The sequence below is a fragment of the Glossina fuscipes genome, unplaced genomic scaffold (genome assembly GCF_014805625.2).
Source record: "Glossina fuscipes isolate IAEA_lab_2018 unplaced genomic scaffold, Yale_Gfus_2 112, whole genome shotgun sequence".
NCBI classification, from domain to species: Eukaryota; Metazoa; Arthropoda; class Insecta; order Diptera; family Glossinidae; genus Glossina; species Glossina fuscipes.
Window position 1 is genome coordinate 8,441,398 of NW_023998455.1, and position 12,423 is coordinate 8,453,820.

The window sequence follows — 12,423 nt, forward strand, 5'->3', positions numbered from 1 at the left end:
TAAAAAGAAGCAAAATGGTTTTTTTATTGTCATTGCTATATGCTAAATTAATGAAAATTTCTTGTGGGTCGTAAATTTATTTGCTTTTCGGAATTGCCACAAAAAAATATTTGCGAAATTTTTGATGACTCCGCCAGCAGGTACCAGCTCAAAAACTAAAGACAGAGCCAACACAAACCTGGTGACAAAATTTAATGTGTTAATGCAGAATGAATTAGGAAAAGTGAAAAAGTCGGATCCCCTATACGGTGAAGAGACCAAAATGACTAAGTCTAAAAGATTGAAGAAACGGCAAACTGATACGGAGCAAGGTTTTTTTGTCGATACTTTAACTGATGATTATCAAGAGACTACTTTTGGAGCATCGAATGAAAAGTATTTAGTTGACCTGCCTGTGCGTAATGACTACGGCCGTAATAGAAGAAAGAAAATTCGTCAAAGTCGAAGCTACTTAATCTTAGAGGATAATCCAAGTAATGGCGCGCCTGGCTCTACGATAAGAAAAGATGGTAACAAGTGTTTGTTTCGCTCGAACTCCAAAAATGCCGACAACGAGGATTCTCTCGTATTGACTTCGCTTTCGCGCAATAACGTCACGAAGATGAAAAACAAGAGTAAACCTAGTTGTTCGATGAAAACCAAGAGCGGGGCCCAACTTCTCAATCCTGATAAGACGATGTTCGAAGTGCCAACCAGAAGCAGTAATTTCAAAAAACTTTCTTTATCGCCAGCAGTGCCAGAGGCTACAGATGAAGTTCGTTTAGCTCACCGACTACGTTTGGCCATCCACGAAGGCGGCTCGAAGAATGTGCGCGAAAACGAACAACTACGGACTGTGGTACTAAGAGCCCTCGACCAGCATATACCTTGGCCCACTATAGAGGCTATGCTCCAAGATTGTGGATCACCGCAACGCATTACAACAAACTGCTTTATCTTGCAAATATGCTTTCAACGCAAGGTTGACTTGATTTGTTCTGTGAGAACCAAAAATATAATGGCATTCAAGAAGAAAATATTAAGCGTATTGAAGAGTAACGGTGCCATCTTTTCATCGGTTATGCATAATTTTAATCATTGCTGCGTGGTAGAAGCGTTAGCATCGTATCGTACCCCCATACAATTCTCGGATTTTGAGAGAACTCTAGCCAAAGATGCTCTGGAGTGTCATGCGACGTCCGTGGAGATTATCGATTATGAGACCGGAGCCGTCAATTTAAAATGTCATCCCATGCAATTGCCTGATGTATCGGTTGCTTTAGAGCAAAGAAATTATAAAATTATATCAACTGATTACGGGTTTCGACCGCGAGAGCGCGTTCAATTAGATGAGAAGGAGCATAGGCGGTATAACCGTCTTCTGAGCAGTTTGCGTAAATATCCTGAAATCGAAGGTATTTACGATAATTTAAATCCTGTAGATTTGCAACCGACTGAGCCTAGTAAAGATGTCTAAGGGCATCCAACATGTCGAACGGAATTATATGCAACGTAATTTGATTATATAATGACAAATAAAATGTTTTGATGTAATTTTACAATGCTCACCGCCTAGATTCAAAATTAAGAGATGTTACATCCTTCTCACTCACTCATTCACTCACCTAACAACGGATTCTTATTATTTAATATTTTTTTTTTTTGTTGTCTGCGCAATATATGGTACATAACATATAAAGTAGTGCGCGGAATGAAGAAACACCTTCTGCATCGCCAGCTTCTCCGTTTGTTTGCCACTGCATTTTTGTATTCAAGCTATAGGTCGCAATTTTTGACACATTTTGTCGAAGTATGGTACACTATGGTGCTTTAAGCCAACAGCTATCGAACGCTATCGAGGATAGTTTGTATCGGAACACTTCAGCGTACTCAATTGATATAAAAAAATGTGGCTTGCAAGGGCATATTCTTTGAGCTCCCTCGCAAGTAGCCGATCCTACAGAAAGTAAGCCTTCTTATCGGAAAAACGATGGCTTTTACTGTTTTATGGCGAAAGTTGATTAAGCGAACCAATGTAAGCTTTTGGGGCTTGATTATAATGTTTTTGCATATTTCGTTGTTTTCATTGTATGTATTACTTTCCAACGGATGACGGATCTTGCTTTTGATAATTACGAGATATACAATTTATTTGAATCGAAAAACATCGGTACTCTTTTATTATTGTCGATCTATATATTGAGCAAAATAATTTTTTAAATTAACTTTTTGAGCGCAAATGGAGGCGTATGTGCTCGCGTCTCAGAGAAAGCGACAGCAGCACCTAGGAGCACCTTAGTTTTCAAAGTTGCTAAAGGAAAGTTTGCTCTAATAGCTGAAATAAAACACTTTTGCTGAGCAATCGTGCTGAGAATCAAAGCAGGTATAAAAAATTCCTGCCGCTATCGTGCGCTTACTGTAAATGAATAATCGCGAAATAGATGTTGATTGCGAATTACTCAATTCTTTGCCTGCAATTGTAATAATGGTTTCTTCCAATGAATATTTAATATCAGTTTTAAATATATCTGCAGCTCTAACGATACATCATATTTTCTTTTATCCCTCGACCAGGCAGAAGATCTCGTCGAACAACTCAATGATAATCTTAAGATGCTAGCGGGTTAAGCTTTTCATCTTAGACTGAATCATTATAATAATAAATAACATCATATTACTGTTCATGTGACATCGTGTAAGTTTTTGAAAGTCCTGGAGCCCCTTTGTTGAATTAAACAATTTTTTTTGCAAATAAACCCTAATTTTGTCACCTAAACGAAATCCTCTCTAGGCGAAATAATAAAGATCGGAAAGTTCATCTTAGTTTATTGGAAATCCTAACCACATTCTTGAAAAATGGCACCTCCATGTCGATATTCCGTTTATTGCAGCAGACAGAATGTCAAAAAAAAAAAAAGAAGAAAATTTTATTGAAAATCGTTCATAATTTTTATATTTGTTCATTGGGATAGTAAAAAAACAAAAAAATTCTAAAATTCAAACCGTGCAGTTTTCTATAAAAACTAAAAAAATTTTAAAGTAAAATCAAGTTGAAGAAAAATAACCACCACCGTCATGTATAATGCTAACGCTGTAAGAAATGAGATCGAGAACAGTAACATTCGCAAAAACTTACAGAAAATTCAAAAACTTGTCCAGGACATTGAACGTTTTCGCCACAAAGCGTTGCCGCCTCACCCAACTAACGTCAAGGGTGCGGAAAGTCATTATAAATTAAGGCGTAGGAGATCAAAACTGCTGGATTTATCAAAGATTGATTTGCCAGTGTTAAGTGAGGACTTGCGCAAGAATATTATGCGATACTATCAATATTCAAAAGTTCTTATGCGAAATCAAAAATTAAGAAATCATCTCCAATCGCTCTACAAACAGAAGCGAAAACTTCCTGTGAAAACACGGATCAGTCTCAATTACGCTCAACTTGTAAAACCAGCGGCACTGTGTAATTTGCATTTGCGTTCCACCGAAGCGAGAACCACAGGAGGTGCCAACAAGGCAAACGAAAAAAAGGCAAGGGCTAATAGTCAAGGGAAACGTTCAAAGTCAAATTCGGCGAAAAAGTTATTAAACGCTAAACGTGAAAATAACGTTAAACGTATTAACAGTAATAACAACCAGGAAATAGCAGGCGACAGATACAATTTGAGGGCATTTAAAAAGAAAATATCAAGAAAGCAAGTGGACTCAGATATTACGCTGAAAGCTGCTCGAAGCTCTCTGGATGTAGTTAACATACATCACAATCGATCGTTGCACGTAAAACGGGCAATTAAGCCGAGTAAGGACGCGATTGTAAACAAAAAACCGAATATGAAACGTAGACGCAGGCAACGTAGTAAGCAAGTTGAAACGCAAAAGCCTTGCGAGGTCGCTGAAATTCCGGCACCTAAGAAACCAAAAACAGTTGAATTCGAGAAGGATTATAGCAAAATAATGGATAAATACCGGGTGAAACGGCGAGACACATGTCCAAAATCTAGAGTATGTGATGTCTTAAGCTCGGAGCATCGGCCTTTTCAAAGTACACCCTCGGAAGTTCTAAAACGTATATTAACGGTACGTGTACCGCGTACGGAATTGGAATGTGATGAAAATGAGACAGTTAGACATCCATTTCATTCATACGAACGTTTGGAAAAGGAGGCACGCTATGCCGAAAAGGTTCGTTTGGCAGTGGTCGGTGGTGGATCTCGTGATCCGAATTATAATGAACGTCTTAGCAAAGTTGTGAAAACAGCATTAAGCGAGAACGTCTCGTCTTATTTTCTTGATACAATTATCAATAGTTGCAAAGAACCCAGAACCGGTGAGAAAAGTTTAAAGATATTACAAATTGAACTTGGAGGGGGGATTTACATTTTATGCACTGTTTACACGTGTAATTTCAGCTTATTGAAGAAGGTGTTATACAGTGTTTTAAAGCGTTACAATGCTCGTTTCTCGCCAGTCCTCCAGCATTTCACAAGTTGTCCCGTTATCGAAGCGATTGCACCACCCTACACGTGCATAAATTGTCAGCCAAATACGCCGGCCTTGCAAAAGGATGCCCGCGAGCTGGATGTCGTCTCCATAGACATTCTCGATTTTGATACAAGAGAAGTGTCCATTAAGTGTGAACAAGCGAAGATGTTTGCAGCTGTGAAAGCTTTACCCAAAAAAGGTTACGCCATTGAAAATATTGATTTTGGCTTCAAGGCGAAGGAATTTATTGTACCTATGGGCAACGATTTCAACATGTATTGGCGGTTCCTAGCAGTTCTAGAAGAACTGGATGACATTGATTCCGTTACCGATAATGTGCATTAGACAACGCGAAAAGATGTCAAAGCAGCACATAAGACTTGATTATCTATTTTATGTAAATTTATTTCGAATATCTCAGCAAAATTGATTTGGTCATAAATACGTTACTTCTTCTTACTCTCGACAAGATTGTTTATCATTTTAAATCGGCGTTTGTTAATGTTTAACCTTCCATTTTTATTTATTTATTGTTTGCTCTTCCTCTCCCTTAATCATACCGTGCATGCATATTTGGATAGATTCCCACCTTCAATGTATCTTATCTTTAATAGTCAATCTGTTCGTGTTTGTTAATGTTTTCAGCAAACAAAACGTGTTAAAACTTGTTGATCGCAAAGGTTTCTTTCATCGTTGGCGCTCTTTGCAGCTTAACCTTAACTTAAAGGATTCATTTCACATAAGATTTTCTGGTTTATGGCAGTGGTGTGAACAAATTTCCAAACATTTTAAATCATTCTTTGACAGGCTGTTGCTGTTTTATAATGAAGGGAGGATAAAAAGTGATTGTCTGCGAAGACTAGAAATGACTTAAATTTTTGTTAAACTTATAAATGTTTGTTTCTTTTTTCTTTTTTTTTTTTTTGCATTTAAAAAATCTGCTATAAATATGTATGCCTTCATATATATGTATATCATAAATATTTAGAGAGACAAGGAAGAGTACTTCCTGATTATGTTGAAGAATTAAGGTTAAGCTTATGTACACCCTTCTTTAATCCATTTGCGCATCGCTCTACACACACACACACACACAATGTGCTTCAAAACTGCGGATTATTCCACGCTTGATGACGGTCCAGCATTCACTGATTTCAAATTGCAGATTGGTGGCATTTTTACCGTATTGTTAATCGCTGGGAATCTAAATGGAATGCCCAATACCGAAGTAGCACATTTTTCGGAGTTTAGAACTAGCGCTGGCATGCATGTGTTCCTTTCATTGTTCCATGTGACTTATCGCTCAGAGGACGGCACCTAGACATGTAACATGGTGATGGTGATCGGAGCAAAGTATGGGAAGAAACTGCAGCCTGGAAGGTGTGAGCCCGATCTATAATCGTTATGCCTTTCCCGATCCACCAGTTCCCGAAACCAGTCATAATAAAAATATGGTTCTACCGCACTAGGGATTAAAACTCGGTCATGCCGATTCGATAGTCACGTTTCTTCACTACTTGGCTGAGTGAGTGGACCAAGACTCTCGCTTTTTTAATAGTTTCAATTAGTTCTACATAAAATTATAGATGGTTTTAAATCTGCTCCTAGTTCTTTCCAGTTGTTTGGGCTGGGCTTTGTGTAATTAATTTGCAGCAGAAGAAAATAAGTAGGAACACTATAGTCGGGCAAGGCCATCTATTGGATGCCTTACATCCCTTAACCTAGTTAAGTTGTTCACTCGTTTTGACGACAATGCACCCAAAAATTACACATTATTACAGACATGCGAATTTTTTGCAAACAAAATTTCAATTGCTTTCCCTCTTGGGTCAAAGAGCGCAAATTTTATCAAAACATCGCAAAAATTGCGACCTGTAAGCTGAACAAAGAATTACATGGGTAGACGTCGATCGGTGTAATAAAAGTTGCGTCTATCTCAAGCCCTACAAACGTCCGCAAAAGTTAATATATCCTGTGTCACAAGTGGTGTGGGAGTAAAGAGCCAAGAGAGCGGGGCTTAAGAGCCAAAGTGAAATTTTTCTCCGTGTAAATGTTGTTTAAATGTCATACACAATCCTTTCACTTTTTATATAAAAGAACAACATACTTTTAGACATGCACCCTTGACGATGTGAAACTAGGTATTAGCTCCTTTGTAATTACAAAGGAGGAGGGCAATAGTCCCAATTGATATGGTAAATGTTACAAAACATTTTTTATGCTTTAAAGTGAAGGAGATTCTAACTAATGTTCATTTGTTTAGTTTCAAATGTGAAAACTGTACAAAAAAAGTTAATCTGCTTAATTTAGAATGCGTCATGCATACGTAATTGGTTTTCGTTTCGATGAAATGTACATGGGCATGCAGACAATTGATATGTTTAATAAAATGTCATAAATCTTTAATGTCCAGCGCAAAACAGAGCAACAAGTCTGCTTGTGCATGTTTTGTAAATCAGCATTAATTCGATCAAGTCGACTATCATGGCGTGCATAACAATTTCGAAAATCTCTCTCTGCCAGTTTATGAAACATACAAAAGTTGACTCTTAAATATTTTTCCGTGTACGTGTATATATATATATATATATATATATATAAAACCGATTTTAAAATTGCCTTCTTTTATATATATATATTATAACCACAAACAAAAAGAAAAAATACCCCGAAGATAATTTCATTTAATTTGAAATGTATTTAGATCACTTATGCTAATCGCAAGTGACCAGCATTAAAATTGAAACAAATTCAAACGAAACCACATTAAAAGAAGCCGTTTTTCTTTTCTTTTTTTGCTTGATCTCTTTTCGAAGCATTTCTAAAGATTTGGTTTTTTTTTTTTTTTTTTTTTTTTTGTTGCAAATTCCATTTATATGCTTTAAAGCGAGCATTTTTGCGTATACGTGCACTTGCACATAGGGATGTGAGTATGTTCGATTTCGATGTTTCGCAGAAGTGACAAATTTCGCTTCAAACAACATCGACATGACTTTCAAATAACTTTTCTAAATATTTCTTTGAAATTTTCGAAATATTTCTTATGCGTGAGATAATGAAAAGAGAAGGATTTTGCCTTTTCTCATCTTGTCACCAAAATTGTTCTCACATCTTGTGTTCGTTCATACGTCGAACGAGCGAGGAATTTTGCAAACTTTAGAAAATTATTAAAATCATTAAAAACACACATATTTTTTTACAAACTTTCTAGAAATGAGAAAAAAAAAACTCTAAAAAAAGAGGTACGAGAGACATGACGGAGATAAAAACAATTTACTGTTGTTCCAAAGTATGAGCTTCCCTGAGTCGGGCGCCGTGATGGGTGCCACCTTCGGGTAATCTGCCAACGTTATTCGAGTCGACTTTGGTTGTTGCTAAGTCTTTTGTCCGAACGTATCTGTTATGTTAAGGATAGTTCTGTCAACAGACGGTTCTAGTCAATGGATAGACGGATGATCGAAGCTTTCTTACTAGGCGAGAGCTGATCGTATGCCCTGAACTATTCTACACCCTTTTGTGTGCGCGTCTGTCTCTTCTCATTTCAATTAAAATTTCAGAATAAGTAAACAAAAATTAATTTCATTTTTGTATATCACGGTACAGGGTTCGTGTCAATATTTATGATAAATGTCAAGTCATTCTACTTGATGTCAGCTTAGAAACGATTCGACAAAGTGATTTTAAACCTTGTAAAGCGTATGAAAGCTGTTACTGCCTTTACAACTACAGTCATCAGGTCTAACTTTAAACTTTTTCCTCTTATAATAATAAAACATAACATAAGCTGAACCTGTGAAACAAAACGCGGCACAAATCCAAAGGTCCTCTTCCGCACTTAATCCTCTCTTTTGGTTGAAATCAAGTGCAACTGTATCATATTGATGCTCGTCTGGAGCAATTTTCGTTTTTTCGCAGAAAAACTTTACAACGCTTCTTGGATAAGCTTTGCCTCCTTAAGTGTTTTCAAAATCCAAGCATTCTTTTTATAGTCACCACCGAAGGGTGATGAAGGAGTATATTAATTTTGCTGTTTGCAATGGCCAGCAGGACACGACGAACCATGTATATTCAAATTCTGTCTGTCCGACTGCCTAACTATGTAATGAATGTTGTAAGCATGCTTTGAAGGCTATCGACTTCAAATTTGGGAGAAACATTGAAAATTCTTGCATACAGGTTAATATTGAAAATGGGCCAAACTATGAGCTACAGCGGATAAATCGACAAAACTTTGAAAGCATATTCTACTGGCGATGCTCTACTGTATGGACACAAAATTTGTAAAATATACCGTCCCCGCACAATATCACAGTGTAACGAAATTAAATTTTGTTTCAACAGCTTTATAATGACCACAAGGAAGTTTCAAAAACCTCCCAGTTTCAAATTCGAAAAACATGTGGATATGTTAGTCCATCCATCTGTCCGTTCGCGCAATTGTGTAGTGTTTTGTGGTAAGCATTTTCCTGTTCGGAGAAATGAAGATGTCGCCTACAAACATGCAAAAGAATTTGAAAGGCCTAAAACTTTTCAAAGGACACATTTATGTAACGAATAGTGTGAACATCTCCTTACAACACATGCACAATGTAAATTTCTACTCTTACTTTGAAACAAAAAGTCGTCAGTCGTGCCCATCCAAGATGGCGAGGGGTATAAAAGATTCGGTCACGACCGAATATAATTATCTTACTTGCTTTCCTTTGAACAAGATTGCGCGATGGCCCGAAAAAAAGATTCGCACAAGATATTGCTGTTTATTGCCATTTATTATTTCTTCTGATAAGATATTTGCAATAGCCGAGATTTATTTATTGGTGTTCTTCAGGGCAATCATTGTGTATTTCATTGTAAATAGCATAACTGTATTTCATTTTTCATTTAACGGTCAAGCTGTCTCAAGCCCTCAAAATATATACATTTTTCGAAAATAAAACGCTATACAAACTGAAATACTTTAGATAGATACAATGTTGAGGCCTAGTTACCTAAAAAGAATATAAACAACTTCGCAACCAAGTCTTTAATAGAAATGAGAAACGAGCGCTTCGCGAAATTTCCTCTCTTCCCGAAGAAATTCGACTACGCTTTTTGTCGGTTTTAGAACTTGTACGCCTGGACATATGGGACTGCTTTGCATAAACCGAATTGTGACTAATAACACAAAGCCTTTAATTTTAAACCGTTTTATTTATATTTTTGGAAAATATTTTTCATTGCTTGCATACATACAAAAATCATTATTCAGCTAACCATTTTCTCACCAATTGTGAGATTTTCTCTTTTGAAGCCCGCATTTCTGGTGTATCACGTTCCATGATCGAATTCAAATCTTTACAATGCGCGTGCACTGGGAGTGAAAAAAGAGAAAAACAAGATGACAATTACAATGAAAGCGAACAATGTGCCGGAGCTCACTTGGTATGATTGTTGTCTGCTCCCCTTCTTGCAAACCCATGGCGCGCCATGGATCCAACTCGCCATGTGTCATATAAACGTTATCCACTTTCAATTCCAAACCTTCGAAAAAGTCATTCGTTTTTGCAACTTGTTGATTAATGAACTTCTCGGTGAAATTTGAACTGTAAGCATCAGCGCAAAGCGTGGTGTAGAACGGTAACGGAAATTTGGAGCCGAAAGGTTGTTCCTTGGACGAAGATGTTTGATACCAACCAAACTCATTGCAGGTTTGATAAATCCATTGGCGCACTGGCGAAGAATGTTTGAAAGAAATCTTTTATTTTATAATCTCCTACTTACTGGCACCATTGTAAGCCGTTTCCTTAAGACCGCTTAAGAAGGCATTGTAGGTTAAGTCATTGCAATTGCCAGAGTCGTCCCAGTTTTTCAATAAATAAGTTGTCAATCCAGTGACATCGTCAGCGCCATCCATAATTGTTTTGCAAGCTCGTTGTATATCCCCATCGCTGCAATCGATTTAATGAGAACTGTAGGGAAAAATCTTTTTTTAAGATTCGTAACAAGGCCTACTCATGTGTTTGCACAACGCCAGCGAACGTATCCGATATTTCTCCGAACAGGGACCATACATCCAAGTCATTTGTTTCATCGAAATGATCACATAGGTGTAACATGGCTTTCACTTCAGCTGCGCGTTTTTCTTCGAACATAGTCTCCAAGGCTTCTATACCGTTGCGTATGCGTGTATTACATTCTTCGCCATACGCCAAACGTATAGAATCTCCCATAACTTCTTTGTATTCTGTTTAGGATTAACAATTAACATTAGTTTTTGAAGGGCTTAAAGGATTTCTCTATAAAAATAAATGTACCCCAGAAGTCGACTTTTGCATATAAGGGTGCACTTGAGGCCCAACTACCAGCTGCCAAATCAGGATATAATTTTTTAAACCATGTCACCATAGTTGCTGAATAAGAGCCACCCGTTAGTATGACTTTGGAATTTTCCATGCCTGGTATCTCCTGCCGCATGGTACGTATAAAGTGGGCCAAATCAGCTAAGGCTTGTTTGACATTCAAGTATCGTAGGTTTTCGGTGGAAAGATCTCTAGAGCGAGAAATACCCATAAATGAATAAAAAATATAAAATAAAAGGAAATTCAAAAGAGAAATGCTTTTAAGAGTAAAGTAAAGGAGACTAAGGAAGCCATTGAAGAGAGAAAGTTCTTCTACTTACGGCAATGGATGGCTTTCACCGTAGTAACGATGTTCGGTATAAAACAAATAGCCATGATGTTCTTTGGCCATGTCATAAACATGCCCACCACTTATATAACCCGGCGAAATTGACCATTCTCCTCCAACGTAAATAAACATTGGTCCACCTTCCTCAAAAAATTCATCGTTTGCCATATAACGCTAAAAACGAATACGAAGGCATTAATATTGAAAGAGAAGAACTTTGAAATTTATTCCATCAAATATTTCCTTTTAAGCATTTTTCTTTATATGTATTAAGTTAACTGCAATCAGAGAGAAAACGGCTCACCATATTCCATGTACGCGTTTCATTTTCATCAAAGTGATCTAATCTTTGTTTAATAGACAAAGTTTGAACATTGGCCCGTGTTTGAGCGGGTGGCGCGGGATCTTTATGCAAACTTTTAAACGATTTTCGGAATATGTTATCCGCCTTAGGCACCGTTTTGCCCAAGGTTACAATCGCTCCAACTAAAAGTATTACCGATAATTTAAACATTTTTCGTCAAACACCAGTCAAAGACTATATCGCATTCAATCAGAGAAATGAGTTTTATTAAGAATTTAGCTAATATAGTTGGGGCACTATTTGTGGTAGAGAGGCTATATATCTAACGATAATGTTTAATAATGCTCACTAATGCTGTACATTAGCTCTATAATGGGAAAATCTTATCGCATTTATTGTGTTGTTCTAAATAATCACTTTAAACTGGTGTATTAATTTCACTACAGGTAGCAGTGGTTGCTTATCAGTACAGTGTTCGTTCATATAAAGAATAAATTAGAACACGCTTCCATTCATTAAGCTGAAATAAATTACTTATCATATGAGCACATCGATTACATTTAGTGTAAGTCGATTCTTGTCTTACCCTTCACGCTCCCTAAGCAGTGGCTCAGATCTAATTAAATGGGAAAGTCGCTTACTTCGATTTCGTATTCGAAAATTATAGAACTGTTGTCGGTAATAAATACAATAAGTTTTGACTTTCTTTAAAAACCTAACCTTAGCAGGTTTCTTCGTAACGAATCGTATCACGCTGTGACTCTCAGTCATTTGTGAGAAGCCTGGGCTTTATTAAAAGGTTATTGCTTTTGTTTACAGTTTAAATTCGCTTATACACGCACTGGTTCAAAGTTCACTGGTCACAATTAACCTAAGATCATCGTTTGGGAAAGTCAGGGTTAAACTATCATAAACATAATCCAATTTCCCAAATAAGAACTTTACGATATCCTCCTACAAATGCTAGAAAGGAAAATGTACTGAAACTATGT

General features: G+C 36.9%; 3 protein-coding genes across 3 annotated transcripts in view; 2 read left to right on the forward strand and 1 right to left on the reverse strand.

Annotated features, from left to right (window-relative positions):
* LOC119639094 (chromatin-remodeling ATPase INO80) overlaps positions 1-12,423 on the forward strand; it is a 48,824-nt gene that overhangs the window by 6,485 nt on the left and 29,916 nt on the right. The window lies entirely within an intron of this gene.
* LOC119639096 lies at positions 180-1,510 on the forward strand. Its single transcript, XM_038036293.1, has one exon. The coding sequence runs from the start codon at positions 203-205 to the stop codon at positions 1,454-1,456; it is 1,254 nt and encodes a 417-aa protein (XP_037892221.1). The 5' UTR covers positions 180-202; the 3' UTR covers positions 1,457-1,510.
* On the reverse strand, positions 9,683-11,686 carry LOC119639095 (putative serine protease K12H4.7). Its single transcript, XM_038036291.1, has 7 exons — positions 11,432-11,686; positions 11,120-11,301; positions 10,755-10,990; positions 10,453-10,684; positions 10,222-10,388; positions 9,880-10,170; positions 9,683-9,811 (listed from the first exon to the last, which is right to left on the reverse strand). The coding sequence occupies exons 1-7, from the start codon at positions 11,639-11,641 to the stop codon at positions 9,702-9,704; spliced, it is 1,428 nt and encodes a 475-aa protein (XP_037892219.1). The 5' UTR covers positions 11,642-11,686; the 3' UTR covers positions 9,683-9,701.

Coding starts and splice junctions, on each gene's coding strand:
- LOC119639096 (XM_038036293.1), top strand. CDS start 203: ATGCAGAATGAATTAGGAAAAGTGAAAAAGTCGGATCCCCTATACGGT.
- LOC119639095 (XM_038036291.1), bottom strand. CDS start 11,641: ATGTTTAAATTATCGGTAATACTTTTAGTTGGAGCGATTGTAACCTTG. Junction 10,991..11,119: donor GGTGAAAGCCATCCATTGCC/GTAAGTAGAAGA, acceptor TTCTCGCTCTAG/AGATCTTTCCACCGAAAACC. Junction 9,812..9,879: donor GCAGACAACAATCATACCAA/GTGAGCTCCGGC, acceptor TTTCACTCCCAG/TGCACGCGCATTGTAAAGAT.